This window comes from Myodes glareolus, chromosome 21 (genome assembly GCF_982192425.1).
Source record: "Myodes glareolus chromosome 21, mMyoGla1.1, whole genome shotgun sequence".
Taxonomy (NCBI): Eukaryota; Metazoa; Chordata; class Mammalia; order Rodentia; family Cricetidae; genus Myodes; species Myodes glareolus.
The window spans coordinates 20,325,294-20,345,355 of NC_142046.1; the positions used below are offsets into that span (position 1 = coordinate 20,325,294).

The window sequence follows — 20,062 nt, forward strand, 5'->3', positions numbered from 1 at the left end:
AAGGAACTAGGGGAAGCATTGGCTCAGATACCGGGCCCTGCTCCTTCAAAGCAGTTAAACAACTCCCGCACCCTTCACACAGTCTAACTCCCTCCATCCGTGCTTATCTAGTATGACTCTTGGGAATCCAAATGCTGTGTAGTCTCAAAGGTAAAGCCTGGCTCTAGGACCTGCTGCCCAAGAAGGCTGTTACCTGCTTAGGATCCAGCCTTCCCAGCCACACAGCCTGGACCCGGGACATAGAGACTAAAACAAGAAGAACAGCAGCCAGGAACACCACCTTCATTCTGACGGAGGCCGGGGCACACCGTGCAGCAGCCCAGGATGTACCATCTCCCACCAGGAAACAGTTTATAAGACTCTAAGTGCCCCAGTGTGGGTGGCCACTAACTGCCAGGATAGCATTCCGACCTCTCTCAAAGCAAAATCACTCAGGGTGGGGAGGGCAGTGTTAAACTGAGCTGGCCTTGGTGTCTAGCAGAGGCAAGAGAGGCCCAGGAATATGTTCTAATCAACAGCACAGTGCCGACTCCCCAGAAAGTGCCAGAGTAAGCATCCTAAAGCTGTCCAGCCTGTCTTCTCCCCTCCTCAGGACCAGTATTCTCCCGAGCTTCTCTTCTCCTGAACCGTGCAGGTCCAAGCTGAGGTCAATATGGTCCTAGTCCTAGGCTGGTCAAGTAAAAGGAGTCTGTCAGGAAACCAGAGTTTTAGACATCTTTTGTCTCAACCATTAAAAATACAAAAAGCCACCCCCAAAGACTTCCTTTTAAGCTCCATTCCCACCCTCACTGGCCCACACAACCTTCTGCTTTGCTGGCCTGTGACCTCCCCCTGGCGCTAACAGCCAGCCCTGCAGCCTAGCCAGGACAGCTGAGTTGTCCCTCTGTCCACTCTGTCCCTATATCTGGACCTATTCATTTTCCATCCATCTCCCGCTGGGCCACATCTACCTCTCTGCGCTCTAAGACTAAATCCTGACTGACTGCAGCCAGATCCTGTTAGGTATTTTCTCTTAGACAAACCTCTCCACCAATGGAAATAATCCCATTCAAACGTAATCAAACTGAATCAAAAGATGCCAATGTTTAATAGATGAGAACACTCCAGGTAGCCCCAGGAAAATATGGAGAGGGGAAGAGAGAGAGAAGGGGAGATCACACAAAACCCAAAGACCACGTGTTCATTCCCTGGGGGGCAGTTTAAATAGTCTGTGGGAGTGGTCTCGACTTTCTCTGAGGAGGTGATACACTTTGGAGGGTTTTCTTGGACCTCCTGGGGAGGCACCAACATTTGTCAGGCTTTCTCAGAGGAAGAGTTTGGACTGAGTAAATTCCCAGGGGAGGTAGCTTATGACAGGAACTGGAGTGAATCCCCCAGCCAAACAATCCTTGTACAAACCCTTTCGTATGAAGGGGTGTGAGGGAGCTGAGGTGATGCTTTGAAAAGACCCTAAAAGCGCCTCTAATACTGTCTGTAGCCTGGTCCACAGGGCTCCCCTCTTGTTTGCTTTTATCAGCCTGGTACCCAAGGATCCACCATGATTGCTATCCACAGACTGGTCCCCAGTGCTCCCCTGACTGCTGTCCACAGCCTGGTCTCCAGACTTCCCTCATGATTTCTGTCCACAGCCTGGTCCCAAAGGCTCTCCTGATTGCTGTCTGCAGCTTCAGCTATCCAACACCAAGTCATGGGAGCTACTAACAGGAGCAAAAGTTCTGGGTGGGGTTTATCTGGTCCCCCATGCTCAAGAGGTGGGAAGGTGGTAGGTGGATTCTCCTGCCTCAGCCAAGATCGTAGCCATCCACCCCATGAGACTGGTTCATCATCAAAGATGCCCTGTACACTTCTACACAAGACTGCAGGTCTTCAGGACCCATAACAGAGTAGACTGAAGCTCAATCCTCGCCTTCATTACACACAGGCCCCTCACCATCCCCATCCTCATTCCAAGACAGACTTGAGGACCCACGTGTGCAATGTGTCCACAGCTTGAGTCTTGAAAGAAAGAAATCCTAATAAAGCTGCCCGCTGCCCTCTGCTGGGGAGAGGTAAAGGTGCACAAACCAGAACGTGGGTAAACGTCAGCTAAATGTTGTTCTGTTCAGCTCAGTGACCCAGAATCAGACCTTGAATCCAGATTAGGATGGTTCCTGATTGGTGACCTCCCAGACACCTGATAGAAAAAGCAAAATTTCTCTTAGAAGACAGTTGCTCCAAAACTCCCAGCCTAATCCTCAGATCAATGTTGTCAATCATTTTTTAACCTATATTCCAGCCAAAACACAGAGGCCTAAGGCAACAGAATAAGAAGCAGCAGGGAGAAAACAGACAGGAAAAGCAGTGACTATGCCTGGATCTTCCACAGCTACTGGAGAGAGCTCCGGGGACGGTACTCACGGGCGAAGCCACCTTCGGAGGGTCTCAGAGAAACCGGAAATGAGAAAAGGTGGTATAGGAAGAGAAAGTCCATGAGAGTCGGGTTAGGTGGGTTACTGCGCCTGAATTACTTCACCACCTTGACAAGTTATGCTGTCCCTAAGAAAACTGCAGCCATATTAGCCATGTAAAATACTGCCAGGCAGTGTTAGCAAACTTCTTTAACCCCAGCACTCAGGAGACAGAAGCAAGGGAATCTCTGAGTTTTCAATGTCATCCTGACCTAGAGAGTGAGGTCAAGAACAGCCAAGGCTACACAGGGAAACCTTGTTTCAAAAATCAAAAAGAAAAGAAAGAACAAAGATTTTACTACAATCTTATGTATTGATAATACATTGCATTATCAACTTTAAAATTTAAAATTTTACAGCAATCTTTCCCAGGGGTTGGAGAGATGGCTCAACTTGATGATCTTCCAGAGGTCCAAAGCTCAATTTTCAGTACCCTGTTTTGGCTTCTGAGGGCATCCACACATACATGGCATACACAGGCACACAATCACACACACACTGACACACTCACACACACAAATAGAATAAAATAAATCTTCAAAATGAAAAGAATCCTCTTTCGGGACTCTAGAGCTTCATGGAGGCCCGTGGGAGCAAGTCCAACCTTGCACAGAGGAGAGAAGACCCAAGGCCGAGCTAAAACACTCCACAAAAGAAGCTGAAAAAACAGGCACCAACTTCAGGGAGAGAACATGACTTCCATAAATGTTCCAGAAAGGCAGAGTTTAACTGCTGGTGGGATGCAAAAAGCAAAGGCTCGGTTGAGAGCCCCATGAATGTGTGTGTCCTAAACCACTAAAGAGATCTGAACTAGACACTACACTTTCTCCACTAAACCCTCACAGTTCAGCACGAGGGTTCGAGGAGGTGGCTGAGTTAGGAGAAGTTATGAGGCTGAAGCCCAACATAGGATTAATGCCCTGATAAGAACATGAAGGAGCTGTTCCTTCTATCTGTGTGTCTTGCTGTATCTGTATCTGACTTTTTGTATCTCTCTCTCTCTCTCTCTCTCTCTCTCTCTCTCTCTCTCACACACACACACACACACACACACACTTAAGCACACACACAGAGAGAATTAACCCTGCCCAGGAACTAATAGGAACTTGACCCAAATCATGAGAAATACGTTTATGTTGTTTAAAATGCTAAGCCTACAGCATTCTGCTGTGGCATCCAGAGCTGACTACCACACAGCTACCAGGAAAGAAGCTGAGCACACACATGCACAGAAATGCTCACGGATCAGTTGTGCCTCTTCTGAACCACCTGCCAACTGGGCGCCATGAAACAAATACAAGCTGATCTATAAAGATAAAGACATCTTTATTTTATCTCTACTTAGCTACTATAAAAAGATACTAAAAAGGAATTAAAAATTTATAACAGCACTCTAAGGTGAATTAAATGTACTAACAAATACACACTGAAAGACCAGTATTGGCACAAGACACACCAAGATCAGATTTATTTGTCCCAGAGGGATAAGGGCAGGGAATAAGAGATGAAGGCAGGAGAGAGAAGAGGGGAAAGGGCAGGGAGAAAGGGACAAGACATTTGTCCCAGAGCGACAAGGACTGCCTCTAGATAGAGAGGAGACAGAAGTGGCCACAGGCAGATGGCAGTTTATAAGGGAAATGGGGAATCCTGTATTAGGATAAGGTGTTTCATTTTAGTTAGGTATGTTACTTTGGTGAGCCAAAGGAGGCCTCTGATTGCTGGACTCAATACTTTGAGAGCTGGAACATGGTGGTAGGCCTCAGGAGGAGGGATTGACCAAACTGGGGAATGGGCCTTGGTGACTAGCTTTAGGAATGTAACCTAACAGCTTCAGCAAGGCAGAGGGAAGAGGGATGAGCAAGGCCACCAGAGCCATGATCACCATGCTCTGGTCTGTTAGAGCCCTTTATGGGGCTATTATCCCTAGACATATCCAGGAAGAGAAAATCTTATTGAGAAAATGTCTGCATCCAGATCTCTCGTGGATGTCCACAGAACATGCCCTTAATTAATGGTGGATGCAGGAGAGCCCAGCCCGATATGGACTCTGCCACCCTGGGCAGATGCTCCTGGGCTGTGTAAGGAAGCAAGCTGAACAAGCCAGGGAGACAAGCCAGTCAGCAGTGGTCCTCCGGAATTCCTGCTTCACTTCCTGTCCCCTGGTTTCTGTCTTGAGTTCCTGCTCTGACTTCCCACAGCAGAGTGGGACCTGAGAGTTAGGAACCAAAATAAACCCATTCCTCACAACGCTGCTTTTGGTCATGGTTTTTTATCCCAGCACCAGAAAGCCTAGCTAAGAAAAGTAGAAAAAAATAGGGGCTGGAAAATTTGCTCAGTGTTTTAGAACACCTACTGCTCTTACAGAAGACCCGGGTTCAGTTCCCAGCACCCACATTAGGCAGCTCTCTAATGCCTGAAACTCCAGCATCTGGGATTCTGACACCCTCTGGCCTCTGGATACCTCAACACACCCGGTGTACACAAACTCATGCAGCCACATACACAAACAAAACAGGAAAATCTCTCTTTTATTGATAAAGAGATATCTGTCAGTGTCGTGAAGTAAAATGCACAAATCAATCTCAAGAGTGACTGAGACCCCCCACGAGTGACTTTCACAAGCATGAAAGAGGTCAGGCACACAAGCCAGTGTGCTATAGAGATGCAGGAACGGGTTGTCTTTCCAAGAGGCAATGATTAGAATCAGTCCTGATTTTCGTTTCTTTCCACCATGTAAAAATGTCCTCTTGTCTTCACCTGCATTGCCCTGCATATCATGGAACACAAGACCCCTCATCCCTGTCAGCTCACACTCCTGAATTTTCGTGTTGCTCCAAGCACTGACTCTGCTGTGTATAGTGCGCTATCCCTGCGTATGAGTTTCTTTAAAGAGTTTCCCTCTTTTTTTTTTCTTTTGGTTTTTCAATATAGAGTTTCTCTGTGTAGCTCTGGCTGTCCCAGAAATCTCTCTGTAGACCAGGCTGGGCTTAAACTCAGAGATCTGCCTGCCTCTGCCTCCCAAGTGCTGGGATTAAAAGTGTGTACCACCACCGGACAACTGCTTCTTTATTTGATTCTGCTCATTTCCCCTAAACTTTGGGAGTCTCTAAGTTGACATTTTCATCAAGTTTAAAAATAACTTTGTACTTTCAACTCTATAAAATATTTTTATCTATATAAAATTTGTAACTTGGTATTATCCAAAACATGCTTCTTAAGATAATGCAGTGATTAACTTTGTCAATGAATTAGATAAATAAGCACCTTGGACCTCAGTGAGGTACGTCTCAGGGGTGCATCTCTGAGGTGTTTCCACAAATGTGTAACCTGGAATGGAGGTCACCGTCCCATGTACTGAGGCCTCCTGGACTGCACATAAAGAGAGGAAGCAAGAAGCTGTTGCTCGCATTTCAGTGTCTCTACCTGACCGCCTGTCAAGACACAAGGAGTCTCTGCTGCAGACCCCACTGCCCTGAAATCTGCCACACCTTTCCCAGCATGATGGACAGGAGCCTCACAGATTGAGGGTCGACATCAACCCTTTCTTTCATTAGTTGCTTTTGTAAGGTATTTGGTCACAGTAAGAAAAGCCACTGACACAGGCACTCAAGTCTAATGTTTCCACACAGTTTTTGCTCTAGTCTGTACCTCGGGCTGCTTTCCTGGTGTACATGTATGGAGAAGCCAAAGGTTGTCATTCTGTCTTAATCGCTCTTTCCGTGTGGTGTGTGTGTGTGTGTGTGTGTGTGTGTGTGTGTGTGTGTGTGTGTAGACACGGGCTCTCATTTAGCCTGGAACTCAACAATGTGGCTGAACGATTGGCCAGCTTCTTCTCCAGGAAACCTCTGGGAGACCTCAGTCCCTCTCTCCTCTCTTCCTCAGACTGAGACATCGACGTTCATCTGTCCAATCTGATGCTAGCCCAAGCAATGACTTTCTGCTCTCGGCTTTCCTTGCTGCCCCCGGTTGCGGTCCTGTTTCATGTTGAGCTTCCCTCCATTTCGATCAGGGGTATTTATTTATCAGTGCTCACTGGCTATTTATTCACTCAGTCATGAATCCTTTCTTTTTCTGTGCCCTGAATTCCCCTGTTCCTTTAACATGCTTAAGAGGCCTCATCAGACATTTCTCTTCTGAATCCAGCTTTGGTTCTTCTCAGGGTCAGATTTTACTAAACCATTCTTTTCTTCTCCCATAGACCTGGCTTTTCTGCTTGTGTCTCTACTCACCTTTCTGTGATGCATCGTTAATAATACATTATGAAATCCCAGCGGTGATGGTGCATGCTTTTAAGCCCAGCCCATGAGAGGCAGAGACGGGCAGATCTCTGTGAGTTCAAGGCCAACCTGGTCTACAAAGCAAGTTCCAGGAGAGCCAAAACTGTTACACAGAGAAATTTTGTCTTCAAAAACTAAACATACAAACAAATAAATAAATAAAATCCCAACCACATTCAACACTGGAGAAATGGTCCATGGTTAAGAGCATTATGTGTTCTTCCAGAGGACGCAGATTCAACTCAAAGAACACACATGGCAGCTTATAAGTGTCTACATCTCCAGTTCCAGGAGATCCAACTCCATTACTACATTTTCCTACCTTCGTGGGCACTGTATGTACATGGTGCAGAGCTATACAAGCAGGCAAAAACCCATATACATACAAATACTATATATATATATATTATATATATATATATATTGTGTTTATACGTATACATATATTCCTGCCCTACTATAAAGAAATAGACAACATAAAAGTCCTATGTTCTGTAGTCTTTGCAAGGTATACTTGTTAGGGTCTAGGTTGTGTGATCCTCAGTTCTGACCCTTGTGTTACTGTGTTGGGGGTCTCCTGGGACAAGTAAGGCTCCAATGAAGCCAGGCACTGTGAGTCTAAGCAAGGAGGTGAAAGCCCTTCTGAGGACAGGGAGACTGACCATACTGTCAGTCTCTGTCTCCCACTTCCATGTCCAGTGGCTGAGAAGAGAGACCTTACCTAATAGTGAGCTTTCTTGTGCTTGTGTATATGCATGTATGAGTACATGTGTACATGTGTGTGTGCATTCATGTGGAGGCCAAAGGTCAATATCAGGTGTCATTCACTACCCACTGTTTTTTACTCAAGGTCTCTAATTGAACCTGAAACCAAATAACTTGGAAAAAAAAGTTAGGCAACAAGTCACAAGGATCATTCTGACTCCACCGCCCCAACACGGGAATCACAGGTATGTACCGTGTTTTCGAGTAGTTCTTTACATCGCCTACAGATCTAAATGTTTCAATGGTGAGTGCTTTACTGAATAAACCATGTCCCAGCCTTGAAAACAAGCTTGCTAACCCATGATTGTGGATTGGGGGTCACATGATCATGGACTGGAAGCTACATGATTTTGGAATATAGGTCACATGACCGTGGACTGGAGGTCACATGACCATGGACTGCAGGTCACATGACCGAGGACTGGAGGTCACATGACCGTAGAATGGAGATCAGGCTCCAGAACTGTGCAGTGATGAACTATGGCTGGTGTCCACAGTCTGGAGCATCTGTCATGAGCAGGACGAGCAATTTCATGCTAAGCATCTGGGACTTGGTGCAGGTGTGGACCAGATCTGAAGAAAATGACAGCGCTCCCCATGCCCTTAGCATATCCGAAGCTCACCTGAGAATGCCTCATCACAGGTTTCTAGGGCAGAATTTGAGATGGACAAGCAGGAGTAGACCACCCCACATCCCTGTCTTTTCTGCCCTCCAGCTGCAGCAGCAATGTAAGAGACAAGGTGAGCAGAGAGTGGCTGCAGGCCATGACATGAGAGACACCATGATGGGCACTGGGACACTGAGTACAACTGGGACACAGAGACAGAACTGAATGGGAGGGGCTGAGGGTGGGGACTAGAGAACAGCCACCTCCAGGTGGACCTGGAAAACAACAGCCAGGGATTTGATCTCCACACAGCAGGAAGCCATAGGAAGACAGGCTCAGCATGGAGGCTGTTCCTCTTCCCCTTCCATGTGAGAGACCTACTGAGACCACACAAGAAGGCCTTGTCTCTGCTTGTGGCTGCTTCCAGATCCTAAGAGGACAGGAAAATGCTCCAGAATGAAGATGGGACTGGGGGCCTGAATCAATCAGTCGGTGGAACCTGACCAGCCCTGTGAGCTGTGTTGTTAAAGAGTATGCATGCAAGTGTGCAGTGCATTGCACGCACGCGGGTCACGGTGGACAGAAACAATCAGTGGTGCACAGGTGTGCCCCCACCCCCAGAAAAGAAACTAGAAAGCATGTGGCAGCAAGGTTTATTTGGCACAGATACAAGGAACATCATGGGTAGGGGTAGAAGGGGTCAGGTGGACACAGCCATTGCTTTCTCCTCAGATCAGTTCCTGCAAGCAAAACAACCTAGCTCAGAGCCATGTGCGGCTTCCAGGAACCCTGAGATACTGGTCAGGGTCACAGGCTGCGGCCCTGGTATTCGAGTTACCTGGCTTTAGCCTTGATCTCTCTATCTGCAAAATGGGTAATATTGTAAGAATTTGGGCGCTTGGTTGCGGCAAAGAGGTCATGCTGGTGGTAGAACAGCACAGTGCCAGATATAGGGAACCCTAAGGCATCTAACAAGGTCTATATCACCATTTCACTGAGCCCCTGATAGCACCTGAAGAGACAGAGTCAATCAGCAGTCCTGAGCATTCCTGCTGGGCAGAATATTGAGGACAAGTAGCCTGGCACCCAGCTCTGTCCCAATATCCACACTGACCCCTATCCAGGCACCCACTTCCTCCTAGGACTTAAACAAACAAATTAGGCTCACATTCCTGACTGCAGCTCTCTCCAAACAACAAAACAGATACTTCTCTTGACCTGTCCAGCAAGGCTATTGAGTGGTAGAGAAAGGGTACACAGATACACCACCCCCACCACCACCACAACCACCAGAACACAAGGGCTGTGGTGTAGAATAAACGATGTGGGCTCACCTCCTTCAGGACCTGGGATCACTTCCCTGCAGGACAAGGCAGCATGAGATGGGGGCAGGAGAGCATCAGACCCCACCACAGAGGCCTCCCCAGCTGCTGAGGCCAGAGGACACACTAGCCCAGAGACCACAACTAAGCCCTCTTGATCCTGGGGCGGCCTGCGATTCAGGACATGCATCTTCTTGCTCCAATAAGTGTGAACAACACAATACACAGTTGCCTACAGATACCAGGCCAGTGTAAGTGCCTACCATTATTGATATGCTCAGAAGGCCATGGGAAAGGAGCCCACCAAACTCTTGGTACCCAGCACAGCCCCAGCTTAGTCCAGAGACTCACCGATTGATGTCACTGTAAACACACACGACACTGTAGAAAAAAAAGACCAAATAAAGATACAAGAAAGAGACAGGGTAGACCCAGGTCTTCGCCCATTCCTGGGAGGCCCCGACCTGAGTCAGGCCTACTCACAGTCATGCTTGTAAACGTGTATGCTTCCTTCTGGAAACCCTTGCGCCAAGACCTCACGCTTGAACCTTTTCAGGGCTTGATCAGTGTTGTTCAGGCTCGAGGCTGCCGGGGAGTATGGGACTGGGTTTCTATAGTTACAAATTTCTCCCACCAATCCCGACACAGCCCTGGGATGCTCTCCTATGCCCATCCCAGGTGGGGTGAGGTATAAGAGGTAAGGTGTAGGAGGGGTGACACCCATCCCACCCCAAGATGAGACCAGGCTGGACTTACTGAACAGTCTCATGGTCTTATAGAACGGCTTTTTGGCTGGAATACCAGAAAAGATGATGTAGAAGGTCTTGAAGTCCGTAGACACAATATATATTTCTTCTTTTTCTGTGAAAAGAGCAAAATTCTAGACACCCTTCAACCTTCTCAACCATTGCAATCAGTTCCTAACTGATTGAAGATAAAGGACAGCTGAATCAAACCTAGGATTTCAGAGAGGATGCTGCCAAAGTCCTGGCAAAGAAGAAGCCGGCCAGGGACAGTGTCTGCAGTGGCATCCACCCAGACTCCTGACATCTGGGCATGGCATCCTGACACTGAGCAGCCGTGCACGGAGACCTCAGTCAGGATACTCCAAACAACACCTCCAGTCAGGCAGGGGACCCCCACATCCAGAACAGTAATAAGTACACACTGAGAGTAAACCACAATCCCCATAGACCACCACACCGCCAAACCTAGGACTGCATCCTTGCCTGATGCTCTGGTGACCCTCAGCTTCCCTGGACCATCTTCTGCAAGAGCCCCGACCTTCTCCAGCATACAGCGTTTGTTACTATGAAGACAAGAAGGTAGGCCAGTCTGTAATCCCAACACTGGGATGTGAGCAGACTGAGTCAAGAAGATTGCAGTTTCAAAACAAGTTGGACGATATGGCCATCAGGGCAGTCTAGGCTAGACAGAATAAGGCGGGAAACACTTTGTCCCTCAGTGGCAAGGACTGGGTCTCTTAGGTATATCCCTGGACATATACATCCCACATCAGCCCGGGGAAGCCTGGGATACACAGACAGACAAAGGAGGAGAAACTGAAGGAGAATAAAGGAAAAAAGGAGACGCCTACCCTCCTGCCTACCAGGCCTTACACGGTATGCTCTGAGCTGATGCACATGGCGGGCAATCCAGGAGTTCAGAAACCAGGCACATACAGGTGTCCTAATGTCTGCTGAGTCTATGACCCCAGAGAATAGGACCCTACAGAGTGGCTACCCAGTGAGAAGGAGATGGTGTAGCAAGAGTACTGGCTGTAAAAATCTGCACCCAGTGACTTCTGAGGAACCACTCACCTGTGCTCACAGACACACAGAGACAACAGACACACCCTGAGGATCGGGAATGCACACACCTCTAAGGGAAACAAATCTCACACTTGCCTCTGAAGGACACAGTCTTTGGGACAAGAACAAACAGACCTAAGATAGCCAATCCCCACCACTGAGGGGCACAGCCTGAGAATGATGAACTTGCTGCAGTGAGTGACACATTCAGGAGCAGGGAAACGCATAAGGGAACGACAGACTTCCTGAGGGAAAGGGACAGGGATTTGGGGGAGAAGCTCTAAAGAAACAGGGAGATGTTCGTGACTGACAAACACACTTGGGGATACAACGACACACATATTGAGGGGTACACTCTGAGGAGGAAAGACACATACGTGTGTGAGGTACATAGTCTCTGAGGAACAGGGTCGCACATGTCTGAAGAACACAATCTTCATGGGAAGAGGCATTATTGAGCCTGAAAGACTTATTCTCTGAGAATCAGGGACACAAACAGAGCTGAGGGACACATTCTGACATAAACGCATTCTGAGTGATGTACACACATTTAGGGAAACACATTTAGGTGAAAGAACACACATTTGAAGGTCTACTCTGAGAAGCAGGGTTACATACATCTGAAGACGCACTCCCTGGGAATCAAATTCATGCATGACTGAGGAAAACAGCCTCTGAGGAACAGAAACACACACAGGCTGGGTGTCACTCTGGGAAGAAATGACATTTTAAAGGGGCAACTCTGATAACAGGGACATGCATGTGTCTTTATCGACGTAATCTGGCTTCTCGTGTGCAGCCTGAAGGTATCTACCGGCCAATGGAGACATGGGGACGTTGGCACTGCTGGGCTGTGTGCCAGGAGGAAGAGATAGCTCAGGTCGGCCTTTCATCTATTCTCCTCGGGTCCCATGACCTTAGAGCTAGAAAATTGGACCTTAAAGCTGTCTGGTCAGTTACTTGCTTTGCTCAGCATCCAGGGTGGCAGTGCTGGAGGCCAGACACCTATCACAACGGCAGAGTTGGATGTCACTCCATAAACTGTCTTGGTAGACTGTGGGACACCCAGGATGTCAAAGATGTCTGGTCCCATCTGAAATAGTTGCCCCCGCCCCATTCCTCTCTTTAGCTGAGGCTGAGGTGCAGACACGGGTAAATATTTCTCCGAGGCAAGCAGAGAGCACCATACAAGCTACCCTACACTGTGCAGGATAGCCCAACTTTCCCCCAGGGCCAATGGCAAAGCCTTAACTCACTTGTAATAGGCAGTGATCACGTCCACAAGGTGCCTTTCCAGCATGGCTTTCAAGGCTCCCAGCTTCTCGTTGTTCTCTGAGTCTTGGTCATCAATTGTGGAAGCAAAGGCAATCTCATACCAGAAGCTTTTAAACTGGGGGACAGGGATCAGAGAAAGGAACCACTCAGATGAACCAGCATCCAGGATTTGTGACCATGAGAGCCATTCTACATCCCTCCCTTCAAAGTGATACAGCAGTCTGGAAAGTTCTAGGGGTGAAGGGAACACAAAATAATAGAGTATCAAAGGCTGACTCTGGGTAGGGCCAAGCCCCATGGAAAAGCACTGAACTTGGCTCACTATAACTGGGATTACCGCCTTTGCGTCCAAGGTGCTCAGTCCTTGAGCCTCTGTGTCAGGGGCCAGTCCCACGCACAGCACCAGCAGGATGAAGAGCATGTTGCTTTCCATATTCCTAGCAGGTGGGTATCTGTGTTCAGTTCTCCAAACACAGGAAGTCACAGCCCTTGGCTCAGAGACTCTGAACTTATATTCTTCCTAGTGGTGCTTGGGATACACATAGACGATTCTCATTGGGTTCGGTTGGAAGCACACTGTAAAACGGACAGGTGACTCACCCACCTGCTGGATCGTGGTGCCTCAGGGGACTGCCTCTGGGGACACAGATCTTGCCTCTGGGTGTCCAATCAGGTATGCGTCAATCCATTCAGCAATTGCGCTCTTCCTTTCCAGCTGTGTGCAGGTGACAGAGCAGGCACCACCAAGGTCCCTTGGCAGACTTTGGTCATAGACACAGAGAAGATGACGACTAGCTAGGGGCAGAACTCTGCCAACCAGAACGGGTGACTCAGGCAGCAGAAGCCTGGGAATGGCGGGGGCAGGACTGCGGACACTGGAACCATGGATGGTTGAATCTCTGCAGCTTTACATGCAGCGGGCTGAGCATCTTAGGGAGTGAGCCATAGACCCGTGACCCCTCCAGCCCTGGGACTGTCTTCCTGAGGACTTTGAAGAAGCCACAGCAGTCAGGCAAGGGCCACCATTGAGCAGCCAATGTGCCGAGGCGAAAGCTAGCCCTGCTGTCCTGGCATTAGCTTTACCCACTTCTTTTTGTAAGCAGAGACCGCAACTTCCAGCTTTCAGGTAAAGAGCAAGACCTACAGGATCCAGGCACCCATGCAGGCTCCACAGTAATGAGACAGCCACTGTGACATCACTCCCTAGGGAGAAACCCGGGCCCTGATCCTGCAGAGCACAGGCAAGGATAGAGGAGTATTGGCAACAACAGCCAGTGTACAAATTATAAGAAGTAGGAATGAGGAGACAGGGAGAAGACAGGGAGAACAGTCAAGGTGTATAAAAATGACGCAGGGCTCAGAGCCCTGCAGGAAGGGACAGCTACTGCACACAGAGGCGATGGCCAGTTGGATCTTCTAATGGCCCTGTTAGTGACCTGATAAACCCTCTTTCTTTCTGACAGAAGCCACGAGCCAGTGCCTCCAACTTTTGACTATCAGTCACCAGCTATTCCGGAGTGCAGACAAAGTCAGGCAACCAATGACACAGTCCAGAGCTCTTTGCACCACAGCAAACCCCAGATTAGCTGTCAGTGATCAAGCCAGTCCTTTCTGACACTCCAAATTCCAAATAACGGTGGGGCCGTTCAGAACTGAGCTATCCTGATGCTAATAATCTGTCCTAGAAACTGATTTGTACGCGATTCTCAAAGGCCAAAGAAACAAGCTCAAGGAAGATCCAGCACCAGGAGTTCTGAGTGGGTGGGGCATATGCCCAGCAGTAACTGAAAGATCTGTCTTCTTAAATGATCAGTATTTAGCCAATGTTCAGGAGAGATGAAAAGCATCTTTCCTACCATTAAATAAATACAGGAGTCCTCCAGGATCCTCCTGAATTGCACACTGCCCCACCTATTCTCCAACAAGACAGCACAGTGGCCACTGTAACACCTATGCCATCTCCAGAATGTGGCAAGGAACCCATCCCTGGCCTCTGGAAAGGGGTCCCGGTATGGACTCAATTCTGTCCTCTGCGGGGGAGCTGCCCATCAGTCCAGTGTGGACAGACACCTCCGAGGGATGTGTCAAGGGCAGGTGTAGAGGTGCACAGCCAACACATTGGGCACTGGGAGGGTCAGAGGGTCCTTCATGGCCAGAGACACACATGTCTGCATGTCTTCCCTGGAGGCTCTGCCTCCAGCATGGCCGGCACCATGTGACAGCCTTTTTGAAAAGCATGACTCTGCTACCCCACTGCCCAGAGGCTCACAAAGCTCAGACCTGCTCTCATTTTTCCTCAGAGCATCCTGAGGTGCCACTAACCCTTGAGAACAGGACGGAGATGGTCCCAAAATGCGGAAAGGACTGTGGGGTCCACTACCCAGGAGACCATGAATGGAGCAGGGCAGGGCAGGGTAGAACAGGACCTTTTCATATGGGCATCTTGGACTGTGTGTGAGGTGCATTCTTCATCAAGTATTTGTGGGAAACGCAGGCTTGTTTCCGCCACCTGGGCCAGGGGAACCTTCCAGCCACCCCTCTCCCTGACCCCAGGAAAGAGGACGGGCAGCCTTTGGCAGCAGGGTTTATTTGAAGCAGGTGCAGGAGGACCTTCAGGCAGGAGCGTGAGAGGACAGGTAGGTGGGGCTGCAGCTGCAGGTCTGCACAGAAGCTATTCAGACCAGTCCCTGTAGGCAGAAGGGCAGAGTTTAGAGCCATGTGTGGCCTTCAGAGACCCTGAGGTGCTGAATAAGTGTCACAAGCTAGGTACCTGGCACCCCATTTGCCTGGTTTTGGCAAAGCACTGGTTCCCTGAGCTTAAGAGTCTCTGTCTGCAAAATGGGTTAAAGTGTCAACCTCTGGGGCCTGGGCTGTGACAGTGAGGTTGTGTAGGTAGTGGATTCGCATGGTGTTAGAAGGAGGAAACCCCAAGATATCCAACAGGGCTGAATTCTGTCTCACCAGCTGGCAGGCCATGAAGCGACTGAGCTGACCCAGAGTCCTGCACAGCCCTGCTGAACAGAACACTATAAACAAGGGACCTCACTTTCCAACCTAATTCTGTCCCATACCAAAAGGCATGACACCCAAGCATGGCAGCTTGGGGTCACATGGCAGACTGTTCTTTCCAGACTACAAAACAGATGCATCTGAAGCTCCCCATCAGGGCTGAAGGCTGTCCTGATCAGAGGAGGGATGGGGACCCATCCTTTCCAGGACCAGGATCTAGAGGTGCCAGCAGGGGCTCCGAGACAGTTAGGCCGCAATGTAGACCAAGGGTAGTAGGCTCACCTCTCTCAAGAGCTCAGCACACCTCCCTGTGGAATGGGACAACAGGTGGTTTAGTCAGGAGGGCAGCCGACCCCATAACAGGGTCTGGTCTAGCTTCCTCCTCCAGGTGCCATACTCACCATGTCGGGTCAGCATGTAAAGGCCTTGGTCGGCCGTCATGTCCCGAAACCTCCAGAAGCCTGGCTCATCCTCAGTCTCAAGGCTCCGAGCTGTGGGGCACAGCAGAGCTGGGCTGACAGCCTGAAGGTAGGCAGCCACGGGGCTCTGCCCCAACCCAGGCTCAACTTACTGAAGTACTTGAGCACATGGAAGATTCTACCCTGCCAGAGCAGGGACAACTTGAGGATGGTGTAGTGCTCATAGTCCGTGTCCAGCACGTAGATCGTCCTTTGGCCTTCAGGAGTCAGTGGCAGGGTTAGCGAGCCTTGCTCAGACCTGAGCACTCTGGGGGACGGGGCAGGGGGAGGGCCGACCTCGGAGACTGGATCTGCAGATTCTAATTCCCTTCTGTTTCTGCCTAGTGCTGGGACCTGCCTCTGACATCCTGGGAAGACAACTTTTAAAGGCCAACACAGGACACTAGTAGAGATGAGGGGCCTGGGGTCCAGGGCCTGAGAATCCCAGGGATGGCACAGAGAGCCTCGAGGGCAGGGGAGATAGAATACAGGGCCAGGCAGCTGTAGCGCTAGCAACAAAGCAGTACTTACCAGGAAAAGCAAATTCCCCAACAGTGTCTCTTCCTGAGCCCGTTGATGTTTCTGTCACGCAGCTTCCTGAGCTGGAAAGCATCACAGTGTTTGTTAACCTAGCCAGGCAGTTGTGGCTGACAGCTTTCCTCCCACCACTCAGGAGGCAAAGAGTTAGAGAGGTGAGTTGGAGACCAGCCTGGTTTACAGAGCAAGTTCCACGACAGACTCCAAAGTTACAGAGAGAAACTCTGTCTCAAAAACAAAACAAAATAGAATAGAACAGAACAAAAAGACCCTACCAGCCTGTATTCTATCTGATGATCACATTCTTGAACCGGGCATACCTTCAGAAAGAGGGCTGACAAGCTAGGGAGCATCCTGGAGCCCAGAAATTATGGAAAGGGTGCCATGCATGGGGCAGGTAGCCCCAGCCTCTCAATTTCGGGGAGCCAGCCAGCTACAAGCCTCACATTTTGATCAACCAACAGGGCTTTATTTTAGGCCCTTGCTTATATTTTGGCAGAAATGCAGCTCTAGGAGCTGGATCTACTTTTCTCTGTTGTGGGAGGGCCCAGGCAGGTGGACATGGGGAAGGCAAGCTCACAAACTGATGATATCTCATCACGACAAGACGTACAGCCAGACTGTGTTCAACTACATCCATGTCTCCTTCTTCCAACAGTTTACATCCCCAAATGACCCAAGTCTCTTACCTGTTGTACACGGCCTTCACAGTGATATTCCTTCCACTGAAGGTGAGGAACAAGCCCTCTACCCTCCTCTGAGTCTTCAGCACCAGGTTCTGCTCAGAAGTCACAGCCACTTCCTTCCAGAACCCTGCAATCTAGAGAACGGCACTAGAGCTAGTCTTAGCTCTGAGCGGTCAAGCCACACTAGGTCTCCAGTTCCTGTGCTGTAGAGGATATTTCAGGGCCCCTCGAGCAGGTTTGAGGGGTCAATAGAGAATCATAAACTGGATGGCCACTTGTCCTCAGTCATGTTTTCCTTCTCAGGGGACCTTTCAGGACACCACGCAGAAATGTCCCTTAGACCCTGACCCAAGGCTGGTCTGCCAGGAGACCTTTCCAACAGAAGTGCGGAGAGGAAGCATTCAGGCCTACAGCTGGCACACCGAATCAAGCATGGTTCTACCAATCTCAGCTTCCCTGGGCTCATGCTTTCCTATAACAGCAATGTTCCCAGAGCACAGGATGTCATCTGAAACTTTTAGAAACTGGTTACTGTTACAAGAGAAAAGAATCTGTGTCCCACAGAGCCTGATTCCTCTGAGTTTACAATGTGAGGCTGCTGGTCTCAGGAAGGATCCCGGGAATAGAGAGAGGAATCAAGGAGACAAGCTCTCCACTCTGAAGAAGTCCTCTTCAGGCTCCACAGTGCACAGGGAGGGGGTCATAGGAACCCCACGACCCAGGGAGCCGGAAAGGACCATAAATCTGCCAATCACCAAGGACCCAGAGGTGACTGGCCTCTACTCTCTTGACACAGAAGGCACCTGAGAAAACTCAGGGAGGGGAGAGGTCCTCGGAGCTCAGGGTCTCTCAAGGTTCCTATGCTGCCTGCCGTGGGGACAGGGACCTCAAGAGTGGGTCCTGTCTCTGCCAGCTATGCTGTAGCTAACTCAGAGTTGGGTGGAAGGGGCAGAGACTCACAGTGGCTAGACACTCCCTTCCCTCCCTGTGCAACTCCCCATCAAGGCCCAGTGGTGCCTCCAAGCTAAGAGACAGAGTCACCTTCTCTGGCACTAGGTCCACCCTTGTAGACTCTGCCTGCAGCAGGTACACCAGGAAAAGTCCCCAGACGGTCCTCAGCAGCCTGGCTTCCATCTCAGGGCCTGGATTGTGGCTTTGGTTATGGAGGGTGAGGACTTATATTTGGAGAGAAGGCAAGCATGTGTAACCACCCAGAGAATGTCATTGGACAAAGCTGGCTACCAGCTGCTCAGAGACTCAAATTCTCCTCACTCTGCATCAACCCACATCCAGAGAGGGGTTGGACCAGGCTAAGGCTGCCTCCATCCTGGTATTTGATAGAACATATGCTGAGACTACACCACCTCAGCTTTCCCATTTGTAACAATATATTTAAAAGCAATAGCAAAATTTCATCTAAAACACAGGGTTTTGTTGTGGGTTGTGTTTTGTTTTGACTTAGCAAAGCTATTGGATTAAAGTTAACTATTTTTCAAAAATTTGAGCACTGGGTACAATTAAGGAAGCTCCAAATGGTGATAAACTATATAGAGAAAAGAAACAGCAAAATACTGAACTGTGCATGGAGCCCTGTGTATCAAACCTCACTTCCCACAACATCCTGCCCTCCAGGACCACCCTATACTCTGCCGATGGCTATGATTCTCTAATAACACAGCTTGAGTGTGTGTGTGGTGTGGGTATGTATGTTTGTATTATGGTATGTGTGTGTTTGTGTATGTGTGGTGTATATATGCATATTTGTATATGGGATGTGTGTTGTGTGTGTGTGTGTTCTTGTTGAATGAAATGTGTACACGTATTAACGTGGGTATGGAAGCCAGAGATCAAACTTGGTGTTACTTCTCAGATGACATTCACTTTGTGTTTTGTTTTGCTTGATTGATTAGTTAGTTAGTTAGGTGCTTGGTTAGTTGGGTCATTGGTTGGTTGGATACATATTCTTTGAGAAAGTCTCTCACTAACCCTGAGCTTGCTGAAGAGGCCAGGCATCTTAACCAGTGAGCTCCTGAGATCCGCCTGTCTCTGTCTCCCCAGAACTGCACCATGTGATTTCAGAGACACACCACCATGCCTTGTCTTTTCCTCGGGTTCTAGGAAAAGCAGTTTACCAACTGAGCCATCTTCCCAGCACTAATGACACAGTTTTCAAATACATAAAGCAAACATCTCTCAGGCCACTGAGAATATTTTTTTAAGGTAGGCAACTTTTATTTTCAAAATTCACTTTATTTGTGATCTATAGTGAAACATAGCCAGCCACTCACTCTCTGGGGGAAAAGCTAAAACTGGCACCATCAAAAGGGCTTGCTCGCCTTGGGACCAAACTCTCTAGCTCACAGACTGTACAGCAGAGGGGCAGGAGCTTATACAGCTTGGGGCCCCAGGCTACACAAAACAACTCAACCAAGGTCAGCAGCATCCCTCATCCAGCAGGAGGGGCCTCCAATCCTCAGGACCCACATGGAGCTGCTTCAGACTTGGACAGCTCACAGGAAGGTCACAGACAATGATGCCCACCCTCCACAGGGAACCAGGCTAGAGAAGACACTAGGGTGGGCTGACACAGAGGTGTAAGGAATGAGTTAGGAGAGGAAGCACACCGGGTAACACAAGGAACCATCCAACGGCCTTGGGACATCAGGAGGGAACCCACTGGTCCCAGCACAGGCTGACAACCAGGGGCCCTGGGGACACAGAGATGGGTCTGGCTGGCAGGAGTGAGAGAAAGGGAAGTGGAGTGGGTGGCATCTGGTTTTCTGGGTGACCGGGACAGGATGAGGGCAGTGCCTGCTAGGGCTGACTGCTTTTGGTTCTGGTTGTCTGAGGACCACACACACTGAGAA

General features: G+C 49.2%; 2 protein-coding genes across 3 annotated transcripts; both read right to left on the reverse strand.

Moving 5' to 3' along the window:
* Positions 1-8,736: 8,736 nt before the first annotated feature.
* Positions 8,737-13,026, reverse strand: LOC148118689 (epididymal-specific lipocalin-5-like). 2 transcript variants are annotated; one of them, XM_087900135.1, is made up of 8 exons: positions 12,828-13,026; positions 12,487-12,620; positions 10,649-10,728; positions 10,176-10,280; positions 9,903-10,004; positions 9,771-9,800; positions 9,432-9,457; positions 8,737-8,837 (listed from the first exon to the last, which is right to left on the reverse strand). In XM_087900135.1, exons 1-7 carry the CDS (start codon positions 12,936-12,938, stop codon positions 9,450-9,452), a joined length of 570 nt encoding a protein of 189 aa, XP_087756261.1. In that variant the 5' UTR covers positions 12,939-13,026; the 3' UTR covers positions 8,737-8,837; positions 9,432-9,449. The 2 variants fall into 2 exon arrangements, with proteins under 2 accessions (XP_087756261.1, XP_087756262.1); XM_087900136.1 differs by having other exon boundaries at positions 12,843-13,011.
* A 2,056-nt stretch (positions 13,027-15,082) lies between these two features.
* On the reverse strand, positions 15,083-18,329 carry Lcn8 (lipocalin 8). Its single transcript, XM_087899954.1, has 7 exons — positions 18,237-18,329; positions 17,199-17,329; positions 16,504-16,574; positions 16,086-16,190; positions 15,916-16,005; positions 15,797-15,822; positions 15,083-15,192 (listed from the first exon to the last, which is right to left on the reverse strand). The coding sequence occupies exons 1-7, from the start codon at positions 18,327-18,329 to the stop codon at positions 15,181-15,183; spliced, it is 528 nt and encodes a 175-aa protein (XP_087756080.1). The 3' UTR covers positions 15,083-15,180.
* Between the last annotated feature and the right edge of the window lie 1,733 nt (positions 18,330-20,062).

Excerpts from the sequence above, each read along its gene's own strand:
- LOC148118689 (XM_087900135.1), bottom strand. The coding sequence starts at position 12,938 with ATGGAAAGCAACATGCTCTTCATCCTGCTGGTGCTGTGCGTGGGACTG. Across the intron at positions 10,281-10,648 it reads GAGGGTCACCAGAGCATCAG|AAAAAGAAGAAATATATATT; the intron begins GCAAGGATGCAG and ends CTCTTTTCACAG. Across the intron at positions 10,005-10,175 it reads TAAGACCATGAGACTGTTCA|CCTCGAGCCTGAACAACACT; the intron begins GTAAGTCCAGCC and ends ACTCCCCGGCAG.
- Lcn8 (XM_087899954.1), bottom strand. The coding sequence starts at position 18,329 with ATGGAAGCCAGGCTGCTGAGGACCGTCTGGGGACTTTTCCTGGTGTAC. Across the intron at positions 16,575-17,198 it reads GTGAAGGCCGTGTACAACAG|CTCAGGAAGCTGCGTGACAG; the intron begins GTAAGAGACTTG and ends GATGCTTTCCAG. Across the intron at positions 15,823-15,915 it reads TTACATGCTGACCCGACATG|GGAGGTGTGCTGAGCTCTTG; the intron begins GTGAGTATGGCA and ends CCCATTCCACAG.